This window comes from Cervus canadensis, chromosome 6 (assembly GCF_019320065.1).
Source record: "Cervus canadensis isolate Bull #8, Minnesota chromosome 6, ASM1932006v1, whole genome shotgun sequence".
NCBI lineage: Eukaryota > Metazoa > Chordata > Mammalia > Artiodactyla > Cervidae > Cervus > Cervus canadensis.
In genome coordinates this window covers 21,457,591-21,476,887 of record NC_057391.1, presented here as the reverse complement: position 1 = coordinate 21,476,887, position 19,297 = coordinate 21,457,591, and the positions used below count along the sequence as shown (strand labels likewise).

General features: G+C 40.2%; 1 pseudogene and 2 gene segments (V, D, J or C); all 3 read right to left on the bottom strand.

Annotated features, from left to right (window-relative positions):
• Window positions 1-755: 755 nt before the first annotated feature.
• LOC122444183 lies at window positions 756-1,364 on the bottom strand. The segment is given in 2 exon segments: window positions 756-1,081; window positions 1,214-1,364. Coding segments are annotated over 2 exon segments (435 nt in total).
• Window positions 1,365-9,293: 7,929 nt separating this feature from the next.
• Window positions 9,294-10,691, bottom strand: LOC122444182 (annotated as a pseudogene).
• A 2,398-nt stretch (window positions 10,692-13,089) lies between these two features.
• On the bottom strand, window positions 13,090-14,472 carry LOC122443266. The segment is given in 3 exon segments: window positions 13,090-13,214; window positions 14,108-14,222; window positions 14,338-14,472. Coding segments are annotated over 3 exon segments (267 nt in total).
• Between the last annotated feature and the right edge of the window lie 4,825 nt (window positions 14,473-19,297).

The following is a 19,297-nucleotide window of genomic DNA, read 5'->3' as shown; positions in this document are numbered from 1 at the left end:
CATAGCTTGAAGGATTTTGAGCATAATCTTACTAGCATGTGAAATGAGTGCAACTGTATGGTAATTTGAACATGCTTTGGCATTCATTTCCCTGAGATGAGGTTATTAGCAAAGAGAATATCCTGCACCCAGTATGAATACAAACAATACACACAACATCTGCAATATTTACAGAATGGGCTGCTGTGATCCACAGGGCCCTTGACAGAAGGAATACCTTGTCAGAAACTCTCCTCTTGGAACTTACTTAGGTAGCAGCATTTCTGGAGCAACCAGCAGGGATGGAAAAGTCAAGGAAAGAGAGAATAAAGCTCCGGTCACTGAAGATGAAATGTCTGCAGGTGAAACTGAGCAGGATACACAATCTTGGCCTGAATTTTAAAAACCAGAGACTAGCTTCTAGATCACACAGTCATCCATCAACAATGAGCCCTGGAATTTTTATTAACACATTGTGAAATGTTTCAGCATATATAATCTGAATTGTTGTTGAGGAGTTAATGTCACTTCAAGGGATTCTATGCCATCTGGGGGCACGTGGATGGGCTGAAAACAGGCATTTCTGGAGAAAAGCGCTTAGGTTCCACTTTACACTGTCCTGTCCCAGATTCCTCTGTCGGGCAATCCAAGAATTCCAAGGTCCTTGGCTCGGAGTATCAGAGCTGGAAGTGCTTTGACAGCACCTCTGAGAGAGAAACAACACCCCCTTCTGGGTCTGCCCACAGCCAGAGCCCCATCTGCATCTGGGTTTGTGCTCAGCTCCCCCTGCAGCCCTCCATCACTGTGTCCCTCAGAGCACAGTAGTACACAGCCGAGTCTGATGCTTGCACTGCCCGTTTCTGCAGGTGGAAGGAGCTGTCCTTCTTCACAAGAGTGGCCTGAAAACCTTCATGCTCTACCTTCTTGTCTGCTGTTAAGCTCTTCAGGAGGAGTTGAGGAGCTTTGTTGTGATGCTGGACATACCAGAAAAGATAGTGATCCGAATATGTGGTCTGGTAAGTGCAGTTCAGGGTCATGAGAGCCCCCTCTGAGACAGTCACTGGGCCTTCTGTCTGGTTCACTGAGTCACCATTGGTCCCTCCTACAAGAAAATCACTTTGTTATCGTAGAAATGCACAGGAGAGGAGTTTTCAGCCAGAGAAGAAAAATAAAACTTACCTATATTCATAGGAAAATGAAAAATCATTAACATTTTGGATAAAATGTTACTTACTGAATATTAAGATGATCAGAAGAACTGAGTGAGTGGCAGAATGCATGCTGGCAAAAGAAAACGGTCCTTGTTCCCTGGAATACGCCAGTCTAACGAATCTAGTCTCCATCTGGATGTTCCAGAACCTCCTCACTCAGAAACGGAGAGCCCCTTTCTGCACCATAGCAGTATTCTGTCTTGTGGCTACAAAGTAGGCAAGTCAAACTGGCTCCTGAACAGGAGGAACGGCATCTGAAGGAAGCCCCGCCCTCTGGTGGTGATCGTGAGAATTGCACCACAGTCGAGTCTGTCCTATTTCTCCTGATAACAGATTGTGGGGTACATACAGGAGAATGGGACAGGACCCTAAGAAGAAAGTCCTAAACATAAGCATGCTTAGGCAAACTATCATTACTTCCATGACTTTTTGCATGGTACAGGTATCTGTAGCTTCGCAAGAAACTCTGGTTACAATTTCTAGATGGAATAGTCAGAGATTTCTTCCTTCAATGTGTCTCCAAGATACCCATGAATCAGAGAAGGATCCTCCTGAATGGAAAGTGATCCCTGCTCTACTCGAGTTCTTTACCTGAATTAGCTCTGTTCATCCCCAAGACTCAGTCAACACGCCATGGAGGAAACCTTATCTACAGCAGGTCTCAAATAATGTGTGGTTGAATGATAAGGTTATTACTACATACCCTGCCATCATACAATGACACATTTGTAAAAATACTCAAAAAAAAAAATTACCGTTACTTCTTTTTCACAGTTAAAGGTAGAGTTGACCTTACAACTAGAAAACTGGACAAGATACATGAAACAAATTTTGGACCTTGGATATCAGGTAGCACAGAGATAAGGAAGACAGATGACATGAGGGCTAACACTGCCCAGCTTACTTCATGGAAGCAGCTTCCAAGCACCAGTACTGATGGGGTTTACCAAAACTGTCTCACTGTGGGATTGAGATGGAACTTCGAAATGTGTGGACCACTGGACAAGAAAGGAGAGATGTGGGGGAAAAGAGAGAAAGAGAGAGAGATAGGGGCAAGGGGGTAGCATGCAGAGGGCAAAGATCCAAGGTGAATCTTAGACTGAGTAATAATCTGCAATAAAAGAGAGAAACCTCAGGGAGTTTGGTAAACCTCCCTGAAAAAGATCTCCTTTGGGGCCCCTGGACCATACTTGGATGATAGCACTTGTCACATTCTTGTTTTAATTCAACTAAGTTTTTTTTTTTTTTTTTTTTTAGAAAATCATTCTTTTACAAGTGGTTGACCAGTTTTCCCAGCACCACTTGTTAAAGAGGTTGTCTCTTTTCCATTGTATATTCTTGCCTCCTTTGTTGAAGATAATGTGTCCATAGGTATGTGGATTTATCTCTGGATTTTCTATTTTGCTCCATTGATCTATATTTCTGTCTTAATGCCAGTACCATACTGTTTTGATGACTGTGGCTTTGTCATAGAGCCTGAAGTCACACAGGTTGATTCCTCCAGTTCCATTCTTCTTTCTGAAGATTGCTTTTGCTATTCAAGGCTTTTGTATTTCCATACAAATTGTGAAATTATTTGTTCTAATTCCGTGAAGAATACCGTTGGTAGCTTGATAGGGATTGCATTGAATCTATAGGTTGCTTTGGGTAGTATACTCATTTTCACAGTATTGATTCTTCCAAAACATGAACATGGTATATTTCTCCATCTATTTGTGTCCTCTTTGAGTTCTTTCATCAGTGTTTTATAGTTTTCTATGTATAGGTCTTTTGTTTCTTTAGGTAGATATATTCCTAAGTATTTTATTCTTTTTGTTGCAATGGTGAATTGTATTGTTTCCTTAATTTCTCTTTCTGTTTTCTCATTGTTAGTGTATAGGAATGCAAGGGATTTCTGTGTGTTAATTTATATCCTACAACTTTACTATATTCATTGATTAGCTCTAGTAATTTTTTGGTAGAGTCTTTAGAAAATCAAGTTCAGATGCTTAAAATATTAACCAGGCTTGCTTCATTTCAAAGGCATGTGTGTGGTGTTTATCAGGCTCCTGTGTATTTATTTTATTAGAGATTCAGGGATCTCACTGGGAAGAACTGTCTGCTCAGTGTCTATCACCCTGTTTGTCTAGGTCCCTGTGCAATTATTTGTGCAAGTGAAGTGAACCCAGCAGAAGATATAACAAAGTCATTTCACAGCTGCTTCTTTTTCTAGGATTTACTTCATGGAAAGTATGGTTGTATTATGGTAAGAAGTCAAAACATTGTTCTTTGCTGACATTAACCATTTTAAGGCATGAAGACTTTGTGGCTGCACTCAGGTGTGAGGTTGCCTTACATGGGTTTTCAGGGCAGTGCTATCAATCCAGTAACATTTGTGTGTTGTTTTTCAAACTAGGTTTGATGCACCTGAGATCAGGAACTTAATCTTATTAATCTCAGTGGCCAACTTCTCAAAATACACAGAACACTAGTTCAGGGCAAATGGTTTAAAAATATTTGAAAAATAAATGAATAAGTGAATGAGTGGACATGTCCAGGTGTACAATGATCTGTTTATGAAATATAGTCTCTACAAGAAATAGTTCTCAGGCCCGCGGTATGGTGAGCTTCTTCCAGCGGCATGTCTAGGGTCTGAACACAGGGGCATTAAGTATTTCTCAAACTAAGGCACAGTTCTTCATGTAAGAGACCACTCTCATACTGACTATTTAAAAATACTATAGCACTTTTATACATACAAAACTCAGGTTAAGCATAGATGTCTTCGGTTCACAGTTCTTAATCACCAAAGTGAAAGTCTCTTAGTCATGTCCGATTCTTTATGACCCCATGAACTATATGGGGTTCTCCAGGCCACAATACTGCAGTGGATAGCCTTTCCCTTCTCCAGGGATCTTCCCAACCCAGGGATCAAACCCAGATCTCCTGCAATGCAGACGGATTTCTTTACCAGTTGAGCCACAAGCAAAGCTCTAGAATATGGAGTGGTAACCTATCCCTTCTCCAATGGATCTTCCCGATGTAGAAATCGAACCAGGGTCTCCTGCATTGCAGGCGGATTCTTTACCAACTGATCTATCAGGGAAGCCCATACATACAAAATATAAAGTTAATAAAATGCATATTAAAACATTAATGTGAGGAGTGATATTTTGATGAAACTAAAGAGGTGGTGAAAACTCATTAGAAGAAAGCTATAGATTGTGTCATTCAACAATTCCCCTGATTAAGATAATTTGGAGCTTAATGCAATATTTGCTGCTGCTGCTGCTAAGTCACTTCAGTTGTATCTGACTCTGTGCGACCCCATAGACGGCAGCCCACCAGGCTCCCCTATCCCTGGGATTCTCCAGGCAAGAACATTGGAGTAGGTTGCCATTTCCTTCTCTAATGCATGAAAGTGAAAAGTGAAAGTGAAGACGCTCAGTCGTGTCTGACACTTAGCGACCCCATGGACCACAGCCTACCAGGCTCCTCGGTCCATGGGATTGTCCAGGCAAGAGCACTGGAGAGAGTTGCCATTGCCTTCTCCACACTATTGTCTGAATTACTGTGATTACTGATTTCCAGTATTTTTACTTCTATTCAAAAATATCCATTTAAGTCAGCATTATATAAATCTATTATTGAACAAAGCATCAAAAAATCAGCACTGAAAAAAATATTGTGCATTTACTGCTACTCTTTTTTCTGCTGAATTGCATGTTGATACATTCAAAATTTTTAAATGTTTAAAAAATATTCTTAAAACTTTTATCCATTTAAAGATCTATGATGCTTTTTTTGTAAAGTGTCATTATTCCATTTGTCTTTAATTAGATTTAAAAAAATGACATAACACAAAATCTTCAGAAAGACGGGGAGTATTCTAAATTGGCCCAACAGATGATTAGAAATATGCCTTTATTATTTAATTTGTTGTCATCAAACAAAAAAATCCAAATTGAAAAATTCTAATGTAATTCCTACACCCTGTAGGTTGGCAGACTTTTTTGTCCATAAAGGGTCAAATAGTAAATAGTTTAGGTTTTAAAGTCATACAGTCTCTGCTACAACTATGCTGGTATAGCATCCATGGTCAATGCATAAATAAATGAGCATGGCTGTCTTCCAACAAAACTTTACTCATAAACATAAGTATCAAGCTACTTTGCCCTGTGGCTATCATTTGCCAATCCCATCTATACTCCAAGAATTTATCCATAAACCTCTAAAGATTACTTTTTTCGCTAAATATTATCATAGCTTTTTGAGGAGGCTTAAAATAAAGAACACATTAATGGATAGAAAAGAAGGAAATTGAATGATGCTAATACCAAAGATACTTCCTGGGTAGCTCAGTGGTAAAGAATCCACCTGCCAATGTAGGAGATGTGGATTCAATCCCTGGGTCAGGAAGATCCCTTGGAGGAGGAAATGGCAACCCACTCTAGTATTCTCACCTGGAAATCCAGTGGAGAGAGGAGTCTTGCAGGCTACAGTCCATGAGGTCACAAAGAGCTGGACACGACTTAGCAACTAAACAACAACAATAAATGCCTAAGATACACTGATGCTGATTCAAGAATGAAAAACACTGTTATGGACACTGCCATTAAGGAGATCACAGAGTAGGATTGAAAATAGACCTTAAACAAATAATGAAAGAAATAAAAATAAATCACAAACCTGAAAATGCAGAGATCTGTAATTCTATAAATATCCACTAAGCTTTCCTTAGCTACTGACTCTTGGACAAATATATAAGAATGAGTAGGCATTTACTATGTTTTTAACTCCTTTGAAGCAAGGAAAAGAATTTTAGGAAAAGAAAAAAATAAGAAAATCACCTAAAATTTCTATGAATGGGTTATATAAGAGGAAAATTGTGCCTTTGACAAACTTAATATCAGTATTGTTGGAGACAGAGGGAGAGACAGAGACAGAGAGATTAGGACACAATGAAATGAAGCTGGAGAGGCAGCTTTTCTTTATCCTCAGAGCAAATGCAGATCCAGGTGACTGACAGGCTAAAATTTGCACTCTGGCAAAATCGCTGTCACCATGGTACAAGGGACTACATGGAAGAGTGATGGGGTGTGTCGAGTGTTGAACAAGAGACTAAGATGGATTTTTAATGAGGATTGTGGAGGTGAGTTGGGTTGTGGGGATTGTGACATCTTCTAGAGGACTTTTAGGAAGCAAAGTCAACAGAGCTGGGAAGCAGACTGGAGACAGTATTTCAAAAATGAATATCACTAAACCAACAACAACAAAAAAAACCCTACATGAGTCTTAATATACCCCATATAGAGAGTACAGCAGAAACTACTATTTGCCTATAGAATGTTCATTTTCTACAATGTCTAATAGAACTACAAATTTTTAAATTTTTATTTTATGTTGGAGTATAGCTGATTGACAGTGTCATGGTAGTTTCAAGTGTACAGTAAAGTGATTCAGTTACATAAACATGGACCTATTCTTTCTCAAATCTTTTCCCACTTAGGTTATTACAGAACATGGAACAGTCTTCCCTGTGCACTACAGTGGGTCCTTGTTGATTATATACTTTATTTTTTTACTTATTTATTGGAGGATAATTACTTTATACTCTACCGATGGTTTCTGCCATACATCAACATGAATCAGCCACAGGCGTACACATGTCCCCTCTCTCTTAAACCTCACTCCCACACCCCTCCCCCCTCCACCCCTCTAGGTTGTTAAAAGAGCTTTGAGTTCCCTGCGTGATGCTGCAAATTCCCACTGGCTCTCTGTTTTACATATAGTAATGTATATATTTCAGTACTACTCTCTCAAGTCTTCCCACCCTCTCCCTTCCTCACTGTGACCAAAAGTCTGTTCTTTATGTCTGTGTCTCCTTTGCTGCCCTGCAAATAGTTTCATCATCACCATCTTTCTAGATTCCATATATATGCATTAATACATGATATTTGTCTTTCTCTTTCTGGCTTACCTCACCCTGTGCAATAGGCTTTAAGTTCATCCACCTCATTAGAACTGACTCAGACGTGTTCCTTTTTATAGTTGAGTTATACTCCATTGTGCATATGTACCACAACTTCCTTATCCATTCATCTGTCAATGGGCGTCTAGGTTGCTTCCTTGTCCTAGCTATTGTAAATAGTGCTTAAATAAACTGGGGTACACGTGTCTTTTTCAATTATGGTAGAACCAAAATTTTGTTGTGAGTGACAACATGCTGAGATTGAAAAGATCCTGATACCCCAACCTAGACAGCATATTAAAAAGCAGAGACATTACTTTGCCAACAAAGGTCCATATAGTGAAACCTATGATTTTTCCAGTAGTCATGTATGATGTGAGAGTTGGACCATGAAGAAAGCTGAGCACCGAAGAACTGATGCTTTTGAACTGTGGTGTTGGAGAAGACTCTTGAGAGTCTCTTGGACAGCAAGGAGATCAAACCAGTCAGTCCTGAAGGAATTCAGTCCTGAATATTCACTGGAAGGTTGATGCTTGAAATTGAAGCTCCAATACTTTGGCCACCTGATGTGAAGAACTCATTCACTGGAAAAGACCCTGATGCTGGGAAAGATTGAAGGCAGAAGGAGAGGGGGATGACAGAGGATGAGATGGTTGGATGGCATCACCGACTCAATGGACATCAGTTTGAGCAAATTTTGGGAATTGGTGATGGACAAGGAGGCCTGGCATGCTGCAGTCCACAGGATCACAAAGAGTCAGACACAACTGAGCGACTAAACTGAATTGAACTGAGAACAACAATTTTGTTGTGAGCGACAAACATGCAGAGACTGAAAAAATCTTGATATCCCAGGCTCCTTTGCTGATGGAAGAAAGGTGGAGACACGGACTAACACTCGTGAGTAAAATGTAAGTAGGAGCTGTGGGGTGAAGCTTCTGAAAATGGTTGACGTGGCCAGCATGTGCTCAGTTGCCTCTTGACATTCTTCCTGGAAGGTGGATAAAATGGATAGACTTCTTGCTGTTTCGGCAAAGTATATAAACAAAAGCGACTATTTAAGGACAAGAAACAGCCAGAAAGAAGACCCTTCTTTCCTCACAAAACTATGAAGCTGGTATACCAGCCCTGGACTGCACATGGTACATGTGATAGAGCTTCTTTATATGAGAGGGAAGTAAATTCCAGCTTGTTAAAAACATTACCTGAGTTTTTTGTGATATGAAGCTGAACCAATATCTGATATAAATGCTGTTCATTAAAAGTACATCACTGCATCAGTCTGACTGAGTAAGCTCCTAATAACCCAGATCTTCAAAGGTTTTCTAGGTGATTCTGATATAGGTGATGGTGGTGGTTTAAGGTCTGGAATGTGGGAACAACAGTCCTACCAACCTTTCCCCTTCCCTCCTACCTTTTCCACCAAGTGTCACATAAATACAAATGACCTTTGTCCACAAACACATTTTCAGTAGCATCAAAACTGTATCAAGAAAACTACTCTTACCAGGAACAAGAATACAGTGGATGGAAAACTGTTATATATGTGATAATAAACAGAAGCATCCACTTTCAAAAAACAATGTTTTAGGGGCTGTTAGAAGAAAACATACATCTCTCACTTGTAAGAGGAAAAATTCTGACTTTCGGATAAATTCCCATCTCTTTAATGAAGAAACTGAAGCTTAGAAATCATACAAATAGTAAACGGCAGAATCAGATGCACATCTTTGTCTCTTTTACTCCAAAGACTGAGATTTTCGTGTTTATTATTACATAACGTTTTCACTCCTCAGTTTTAAAGTGAAACATTTCATTGAAACAGTTCTAAATCCTTTTTATTTCTAATGTCTGATGAATCTACTGTTTCCTATACAAGAATTAGAGAAATACTAAAATCATCTCATGCATCTTAAAGCCCCACCTAGGTCTTGAGGGGGCTGCACATATAACAGATGAGCCCTTCTATACTGAGAAGTCCTTCTTCATCCTCCAGAGATGACTTGGTTAAATTAGAACTTGAAGGGTCTTTAGGCTCATCCAGTCTGAATCCTTTGTTTAAACTGAGGAAACTGAAGGCTGCTACACCGATGATATGGCTAAAGATACAGCCAGGATGGGCAGAGCTGAATCTGGCATTTCAGTTTACTGTTCTAAACCTCACGCCTTTTGCTATAGTCTGACACGCTACCGAAAACATCAGGAATTTGAGAGGAGCTCCCTTTCGTGTTGCTAGCCGTTTGCAGACTCTCCCTTGTGGGAAGACAAAACCACCAACCCTGCACACTGTTGCAGCTTCTGAGAGACAGCTCTGGCAGGTTTGTGCTGGGGCTGCGGGTGCCCGCGGAGCACTGTGGGTCTGCAGCACAGAGGTAAGTAGCCGCGTCCTCAGCCTGGGAAGCCGTGATGGACAAGGAACTGCTTTTGATGGAGTTGTCAAGTGTGAAGTGTAGTCTCCCACTATATGTCTCTCACTTGAACGCATTAAAATCAAATGAACAAAGCCTCGCCTTGAATCCTGTCTGTACCACTGTAAGGCAGTTAAAGTAATACTTTTGTAACTGCAGTTCATGGTGACATTTTCACCCTCCTGGATGCTCAGGGTCTGAAGATTCTGTTCTCCTTGCTGGCTATTCACCTCTAGGCAGAAACACAAGGACAGAGGCCAGGAGTCAGTCACTGCATTTTCACTCGCTAGTGTTTGCATTTCCTTCCATAATTTGAGGGTACATTTCCCAATTAACAGGCTTTCCTGGTGGCACAGTGGTAAAGAATCTGCTTCCAAAGCAGGAGATGTGGGTTTGATCCCTGGGTCAGGAAGATCTCCTGGAGCAGGGAATGGCAACCCACTCCAGTATTCTTGCCTGGAAAGTTCCACAGACAGAGGAGCCTGGCGGGATACAGTCCGTTGGGTCACAAAGAGTTAGACAGGACTGAGAGACTAACACTTTCACTTTTCAGTTTTCCCAATTAAAGAGATTTTGCCCCTCAGTCTTGTGGGCTCTGAACTTTGGTCACCCTCTTCCCATCACCAAGAGCCCCAACTCACTGGCCAGCTGAAGCCACAGAATCACCAAAGACAAAGCCAGAAGCTTCCATTCATCATGGAAGATGCAGCTCTTGCCCTGAAATAAGCCAGGTTCCTCAGTCTAGCTCTCTTTTTCAGTGTACTCATCCAGTCCCTCTGAATCCCAGGGAGAGTCTCAGGTTTCTTACCCAGCCAATCAAAGGAAGCTTAATCTTCTGCTTTCAATACAAACATGCTGATTTAAAACAAAGTGAGTCTGAGGAGAGAAACAATGCCATCTTGTGGGGGCAACATCATCCTGCAAAGAAAACCACTCAGGAAGATGAAGTGTGTTAGGGCTGGGTCAGAGGAAATCACAAAGCTGTTCTATTCTCTGCCTTTTGAACTCCAGTTCCAGCCTAGAGTGAGAACAGCTACAATCTTATGCACTAAAACTCAATTAAGAAAGAACATTGATGCCCAGTATTTACAGAACACCTCTGAGGAGCACTGTTAGACTTCTTACAGTCACTTCTGATACCATGTCCTTCTTTTTTCCTAACTTGCGTAATGCTGGAATGAGATTGTATATGAATCAGGGTTCTTATTTATGAGTAACAGAAACTGACTCTGGTTGAATTAAATAGAAAAGGAATAAGTTAATTAATATTGGATTTGCCTCAGAATCTCCAGTACGGTCAGAGAACTGGACTCTAAAGCTATAGAGTCAGTCTACCAAACACTTAAGGAAGAGCTAACACTGATCCTTCTCAAACTACTCTCAAAAGTTGCAGAGATTGCAGAGGAAGGACCATCTCAGTGCAACCTGCTTCATCACTTTGGTCTCATGACTTCATGATCAGGCCTTGCTAGCAGTCTGAAAGTTATGCCTGAGCTCAAAAGCACTGATTTGCACTTACCAAGTTTGACCTCGCTAATGCTACTGCTCAGGGCCTAATCTGTCAATGACACAGACTCATACTGAGTCCCTGATGTGGTGTCATTCCCCAGAGAGACTTCCCAGATGCCTGGTGACGACTGGATTACATTAGATATCGCCTATGATGGGGACGGCTGAGATTTGTTCTCACTGGAATAGACACTTATACCTGCTGTTGTACTCTGCTAGCGTCATCCTCATAAACTCACAGAATGCCTAATTTCAGCAAGATATTCCCCACAGCATTTCTTCTGAGGAAGAAATGATTTTCAGAGCAAAAGATTACAGCCATGGGCACATGCCCACAGGATTATTTTTCTTACCACATACTCTATCATCCAGAAATGGCTGACCTGATAAAATTTAGAATGGCTTATTGATTCTACGGGCTTCCCAGGTGGCACAGTGATAAAGGATCCACCTGCCAATACAGGAGATGCAAGAAACACAGGTTTGAGCCCTGGGTCAGTAAGATCCCCTGGGATAGGAAATGGCAACCCCCTCCAGTATTCTTGCCTGAAAAATTCCAGGGACAGAGGAGCCTGGTGGACCATAGTCCATGGGGTCCCAAAGGGGACTGAACGACTGAGCACTCTCACACACATTGATTCTGTAATAGCACCGGTTGAAAAACAACTCTGAAAAGACGGCATTCTGTCTCATCAGATGCAATGTATGCTTTACAATGGAGATAAGTAATGGTGTTGTCTACCCCATCACCAGAAAGCATTATTCCAGTTATCAAGGACGTGGCCCTGAGAATGGATCCTTCACTGTTATTTTCAGTAACTCACTAGTAAGATTTTTGCATGTAATGTTTGTAACTTTGAGTTGTATTAGTTCTTATTCTCTAAAAGAAATAATGCTTTCCCCAGGGAACACAGTAATGGTTTCACTGAACTGGAAGATAAGACTTCCATGTGGCTATTTGGGCTACATACGTCTCACAACCAATGAATAGAAAATGAGGTTACTCTACTGACTAGAGTGGTTGATACCAATTACCAAGGAGACATGGGGCTGTTGCTACATATCAAATGTAAAGAGGACTACGTCTAGAACCCAGGAGATTTCCTAGGGGAGCCTCTTGGCACTTCCATGCCCAATACTAATGGTTAATGTTAAATTGCAACAACCAATAAAAAGACAAGGTTTTTGAGTATTCAGATCCTTTGAGGATGAAGAATTGTGTCACACCACTAGGTAACTAACCCAATTCACAGAGCTTATGGCTGAGAGCAGGGAAAATATAAAATGTGTAATAAAAAAAAGTCATCTATATCAATTGCAGCATCAAGACCAAATAGGGAATCAAAGAATGTAGTAGCTTTCTACATTTTCTTCTTGCTCTTTACTTTCATGTGTTCCTTTGCGTATGCTGCCATTTTCTTCTTCCTTCTCCTCACTATACTTATTCTATGTACAACTTGAGAGAGATTAACTTTACAATTTAGTCTGTGTATAACAGAATTTTCAATGGAATTTCCTCTGAATTTTAGAAGTAATTAATACAGCTAGTGATCCATAGTGACTGTTGGGACCACATGTCTCCTCATTTGGGAGAAAGGATGAGAATGTCTTTACTTGTTCAAAGGACAGACTTAGCTTGTTAGATGGAAACAGTCATTTCACCCTTGCTTGAAAGTTCAACTGTGTGAGGAGGAGTGTGTATGAAAGATGTGCCGGTTATCAACTTATTGCCTTTGAACTACAAGTTCCCCCTTCATAGATTCAGAGGGTAATTCTGGTCATGGACCTTGTAAACATGTCTCCTTTGCCAGCTGGCACGATGTGAAGCTTTGTCAGTAGAGAGAGCGGAAAGGACCCTGCAGAAGAGGCAGCTTCTCCTCCAGGTCCTGGCACGTGTCCCACACTTCTTGTTCCTGTGGTGCTTGGCTGTGATGCTCCCTTCCAGCAACGTTTAGTGACAGCCCTTGGGTGGTTTCTTGGCAAGATTCACAGGCACCCGAGCAAGTTCAGCAGTATTCCTTTGCCACCTTCCTACAAACTGTGCCAGAGCCCTAGGACCTGTTCTTCTGCTTGTTAGTCTTTTTCTCTGGCACCTCGGCAAACTTCCCCATCCAGCAGGCTACAGTCACAGACTCCCCAGTGAAGCCTGAGTCACCACTGTGATAGGAGAAGAGAGTACATATTATAATGTGTTACTTTCTGTGAAACTCTGGCATAGTCCCAAAGATAAGTGTCTCCCTACAGATGCTATTCTTGTGTTCTTTAGAGTTCTTTCTCATGTTCTTTAGCATTCATTAGTAAATAATGCTCTGCTATTTGTTAATAATTCTTTATATTAAACTTTCCTTTTTCAACTTGCCATGATTTTTCTCCTGATTGCCCCTATTCGGATAGTATGAGTCCATCAAGTACATGAGAAGAAAGGCATTAGCTGCAGAAAGATCAGCAGTCACATGTCAGGAGGCACCATTTCACTTTTAAGGAACTTCAGCATGTGGTGATGATACACGTGGGTGAGGATGAGGCGGCAGCACAGTCAGAGAGACGAGACTGTGTCACTTAAACCTGGGGAGCCCATCTGGGCCAAGAAGAGAATTTTCATGCTGTTACACAGTTTTATTTCAGAAGTATTTTTCAACGTACTAATATCTAAAATAAATACACTTGTTATTTAAAAATTAACTTATACAGAGTAGGTAATGAGAATCCCCTTTTAAAAAATTCTACAGCTAGTTGACAACTGATGACAACTCTGTATCTGAGAGGTAAATTCAGTGTCAGTCTCCAGGGAGACAATGCCCCACGGTGGTCAAATAAGGAACATGGAAACACTTTCTGTAAGGGGTTTGCGCTCTGCTTCTCTTGTGAAGCCAGGTACTGTGTTACCCAGAGCACAGTAATACACAGCTGAGTCTTCCTCCTGAGCTGAGGGTTTTTTCAGATGGAAGGATGCCTCAGCCTGGTTGAGGTCAGTGGTGAAACCCTGGATGCTCTCTCTTGAGGAGTCTTTCAGGAGTAACTGGAGGCGCTGTCTGGGGTACTGGACATACCAGAAGAGCCAAGGACTCCCAGAATACGAATAGCTGCACTTCACCTGCACTGGGTCCCCTTTAGACACAGAGATGTGGCTCTCAGGCTGAGTCCCTGTCTGGGCTCTTGTTCCTCCTGTAACACAAATTCTGGGTCAGGGATTGACTTGGAAACAGAGGTGAATATTTCGTTAAGCCAATTCTAAATCAGAAGACCATAGTAAGATAAAATAAAAAGAGACTTTACTCACCAAGTGTGAATATCGTCACAAGCGCTGAGATGAGGGTGCGCATCATGTCTGAGCTCTGAAGAAGCAGGAGGCTCCTTTCTGCAGGTTTTTCCTGGAAACAATTCAGCCACGTGGACACCCTGACAGAGCAGTGAGTGGATTTACAGGGCAAGCAAAGTAAAAGCTTTTCCTCAAAGGGCTGGTGGCTTTCCGGCTTTCCATCAAGTTCAAGTTGTGTAGCATCTCCCTCTAGAGGCCAAATATGATACTGCAGGTAATCTCAGGCTTCAGGAGGACGGATTCTGAAACAAAATGGAGAGGAATTTCCTCCACAGTAAGACAAAGTGTAATGCTATGTTAGGTAAAGATGCCTGTTGCCAGAAAGATCCAGACATCGATGGAACATAATAGAAAGTCCAAACATACAAATTACTTACGAAAATTTAGTTATTAAAGAATAAGAAAAAGATGGTATATTCAATAAAACATGCCCTCAAAAATGGACAGTCGTCTAGAGATTAACAAATAAATTTGGACACCTACCTTAGCATCTGTTATTAAATAAATTCTAAATATAGATAATTAATATTTTTAAGTAATAGCTATTTTTTGATAAATTTAGGATGGTCATGAATTTTCTAAGCATGAAAGTCAGAAAGAGTATAGGAAAATATTAGCAGATCAGACTTCACAGAAATTTAAGCTTCTGTATAGGTTTGTTAATGAAATGCTTAAGCATTACCATACCGAGTTATTTTCCATTCATCATCATTGATTCTGACCTTCCTCACACCAGAAATGGGCCGTTAGAATTTTAGATCTACAGTCTTTTTTTAAAATAGTTCATTAACAAAGTAACAAGCATTTGAACTAAAAAGAAGGCAATTCTAGAAAGAGTGTAGATTAAAAATGTTCCTGATCCCCTGTGTTTAGCCAAGGAGCTTTCTGTTGAAGCCAGCCAATGCTGTGCCAACAGAGCTCAAGTGAGTTTTTCCACTGGAGCTCGTAATAAATCTGGGGTCAGTAGCAAGGAACTTCAGGATGAAGAGCAGAAAACTATAGGTCGTAAAGAAAGCTTTGCATGATCAGTGGACCTCTAAGGAAGCTAGTTCTTTTGAGAAAGTCTTTTCTCTAGCCCCCAAATAGCTGAGAAGGAAGTAGCAGATTGAGTCCCATCTGTCCTAAATGGAGAGGAGTACAACAAGATCAGAGAGCAAAGACATGTCTTTCTAGTTTTTCAGCAAGATACTGGCATTGCTGCTAAGACCAGTGCCCTTCTGCCTAAGACATTGCTGATTACAGGTACAGAAGTATCTAGACATTTCACTGTCATGACATTGCTTCCACTTAAAGTGCCCCAGCAATCAGACAGGTCAGAAAGGAGTAAAGAAAGGGAGAGGATACGTCAGAGCAAAATAAGGGCTTCATCTAGGGAAAATAAAGTCTAAAAAATGATCAGGGTCAGTGACCCAATTCCCCTAGCCAAAAATCAGGACACAAAGTTTTCAGTGATTGAGAATTCATTTACAAGGAAGCTCTCACAAAGAAGGAATATCTCACTGAATTCATTGCTTATTTATTGAATCCTCTTGAGGGAATAAGTGCAATTAAATAAAATTAGGATAATTATGTAAACCTCAGATATAATTATCATGAAAAAAATACAGTGTCTCCAACAAGATTTTGATTGATGGAAGAAAAAGAGGACATGTACATGATGACCACCTGACCTCAATTCCACCGCCCTTCTGCTCCTATCCAGCACTTTCCCCACACACCTTGCAAGTGCATCTGACTGATTCTGCTCTGTGACTATGAAGTAGGGGCCACAATTCAAGTAACTGTCTCCTATTTCTTTCTCCCCAATCTCTCTTTTCTCTTCTCTCTTTTCTGTGCACTACTTCTCTTCTGTTTCATCTTCTCATCTCCTTTTTACCTTTTTTTTTCTTTTTGTCTCTGAAAGAAATGGATGTGTAATAGAAGGTAGAAATCATTGGAATAATTGTGAAATGACAGCAAGGCTCATATTTTAGAATTTTTAGTCATGAATATCAAAACTCTAGACAGGTAATGCATGTCTTTTCTTCTTGAACTTTTAGTTTTACCATGGCCCTAATCTGATGCTCAATTCTGTTGGGGAATCATCGATTTACACCACTCAAAGCAACAGATCTTCCTCACAGATGAGTATATGGAGATGCCCCAGTTCCCCATCTGACTAGTTCGGATGTTTTCCTAACTGCCAGAAACACTCATTCTAATGTTCACCAAGATTCATCTCAAACCTTGAGAAAAAATTTCGTCATTTGGAGTAGCTTAGAGTGCCCCCTAGTGGTCTAAAATTGTTGGGTCAACTAGCTCATCAGCAGCCTCTAGCTCTCCATTCTTTCCTGAGGACCATCTAGAAATTATCAGGAACAAAAGAACTGTCGGCTTGGGTGGGGATTTTTTAAGTAAACTTATTCCTTCTTCAAAATGTCAGTTAATGGAAACTACTATCTTAAACTATTTTGTCAAATTGCATCTTCAAAGTTGAATGTGATTTTTCCAATCTATTTCAAAATAAGTCCACAACAAATTATCAAAGGCTTTCTATGAGTGAGATCTTGTTCTAAGTCTTTAAAACTTAAAAACTGAATTCAGCTTTGCCTACTTACAAGACGTTGCAGTATAATAGGAAAGACAAGGACATATGTGTGTGTGTGTATGTGTGTGTGTGTGTGAGTGTGTATTCATATACAAAGTGGCACATGAGATAGTACAAAATGAATCCAGAAATAAGGGGACATTTCTTATAACAGAAAACAGTCAGACAAAAATTAATGAGAACAAAATCTCTTTGTCTTTTTTCTGGAAATGATGGAAAGGAATGTTATCAGAGGTTAAGTAGAAATATTGGGTTGGGAGTAGACTAAAGACGAGAGACATTTTCTAGATGAAAATAAACGAGTAGGAGATGGACAGACAGGTGCAAGTAATGTGGGAGACATGAGGTAAAGTGTTCTATTCTATTGTATATTTCAAAAATTTAAAGGACATATGAATGTATTATTTTTAAAATTTTTTTCATTTATTTTTATTAGTTGGAGACTAACTACTTTACAATATTGTAGTGGTTTTCTTTGCCATATATTGACATGAATCAGCCATGGATTTACATGTGTTCCCCATCCTGAAACCCCCACCCTGCTCCCTCCCCATCCCATCCCTCTGGGTCTTCCCAGTGCACCAGCCCTGAGCACTTGTCTCATGCATCCAACCTGGGCTGGCAATCTGTTTCACACTTGATAATATACATGTTTCAATGTTATTCTCTCAGATCATCCCACCCTTGCCTTCCCCCACAGAATCTAAAATCTGTTCTATACATCTGTGCCTCTTTTTCTGTCTTGCATATAGGGTTATCATTACCATCTTTTTAAATTCCATATATATGAGTTAATATTCTGTATTAGTGTTTATCTTTCTGGCTTACTTCACTCTGTATAAGGAGCTCCAGTTTCATCCATCTCATTAGGACTGATTCAAATGAATTCTTTTTAATGGCTGAGTAATATTCCATTGTGTATGTGTACCACAGCTTTCTTAACCATTCCTCTGCTGATGGGCATCTAGGTTGCTTCCATGTCCTGGTTATTATAAACAGTGCTGTGATGAACATTGGGTTACATGTGTCTCTTTCAGATCTGGTTTCCTCCGTGTATATGCCCAGGAGTGGGATTGCTGGGTCATATGGCAGTTCTATTTCCAGTTTTTTAAGAAATCTCCACACTGTTCTTCATAGTGGCCGTACTAGTTTGCATTCCCACCAACAATGTAAGAGGGTTCCCTTTTCTCCACACCCTCTCCAGCATTTATTGCTTGTAGGCTTTTGGATAGCAGCCATCCTGACTGGCGTGTAATGGTACCTCATTGTGGTTTTGATCTGCATTTCTCTGATAATGAGTGATGCTGAGCATCTTTTCATGTGTTTGTTAGCCGTCTGTATGTCTTCTTTGGAGAAATGTCTGTTTAGTTCTTTGGCCCATTTTTTGATTGAGTCATTTATTTTTCTGGAATTGAGGTGCAGGAGTTGCTTGTTTATTTTTGAGATTAATCCTTTGTCTGTTTCTTCATTTGCTATTATTTTCTCCCATTCTGAGTGCTGTCTTTTCACCTTGCTTATAGTTTCCTTTGTTGTGCAAAGCTTTTAAGTTTAATTAGCTCCCATTTGTTTTACTTTCTTACTCAAACTCTTCCAAAAAATTGCAGAAGAAGATAAACTTCCAAACTCATTCTATGAGGCCACCATCACCCTAATACCAAAACCAGACAAAGATGCCACAAAAAAGAAAACTACAGGCCAATATCACTGATGAACATAGATGCAAAAATCCTTAACAAAGTTCTAGGAAACAGAATCCAACAACATATTAAAAAGATCATACATCATGACCAAGTGGGCTTTATCCCAGGGATGCAAGGATTCTTTAATATCCACAAATCAATCAATGTAATACACCACATTAACAAATTGAAAGATAAAAACCATATGATTACCTCAATAGGTGCAGAAAAAGCCTTTGACAAAATTCAACATTCATTTATGATAAAAACTCTCCAGAAAGCAGGAATAGAAGAAACATACCTCAACATAATAAAAGCTATATATGACAAACCCTCAGCAAACATTATCCTCAATGGTGAAAAATTGAAAGCATTTCCCCTAAAGTCAGGAACAAGACAAGGGTGCCCACTCTCACCACTACTATTCAACATAGTTTTGGAAGTGTTTGCCACAGCAATCAGAGCAGAAAAAGAAAGAAAAGGAATCCAGATAGGAAAAGAAGAAGTAAAACTCTCACTGTTTCCAGACGACCAGAAAGACTCTACCAGAAAATTGCTAGAGCTAATCAATGAATATAGTAAAGTTGCAGGATATAAAATTAACACACAGAAATCCCTTGCATTCCTATACACTAACAGTGAGAAAACAGAAAGA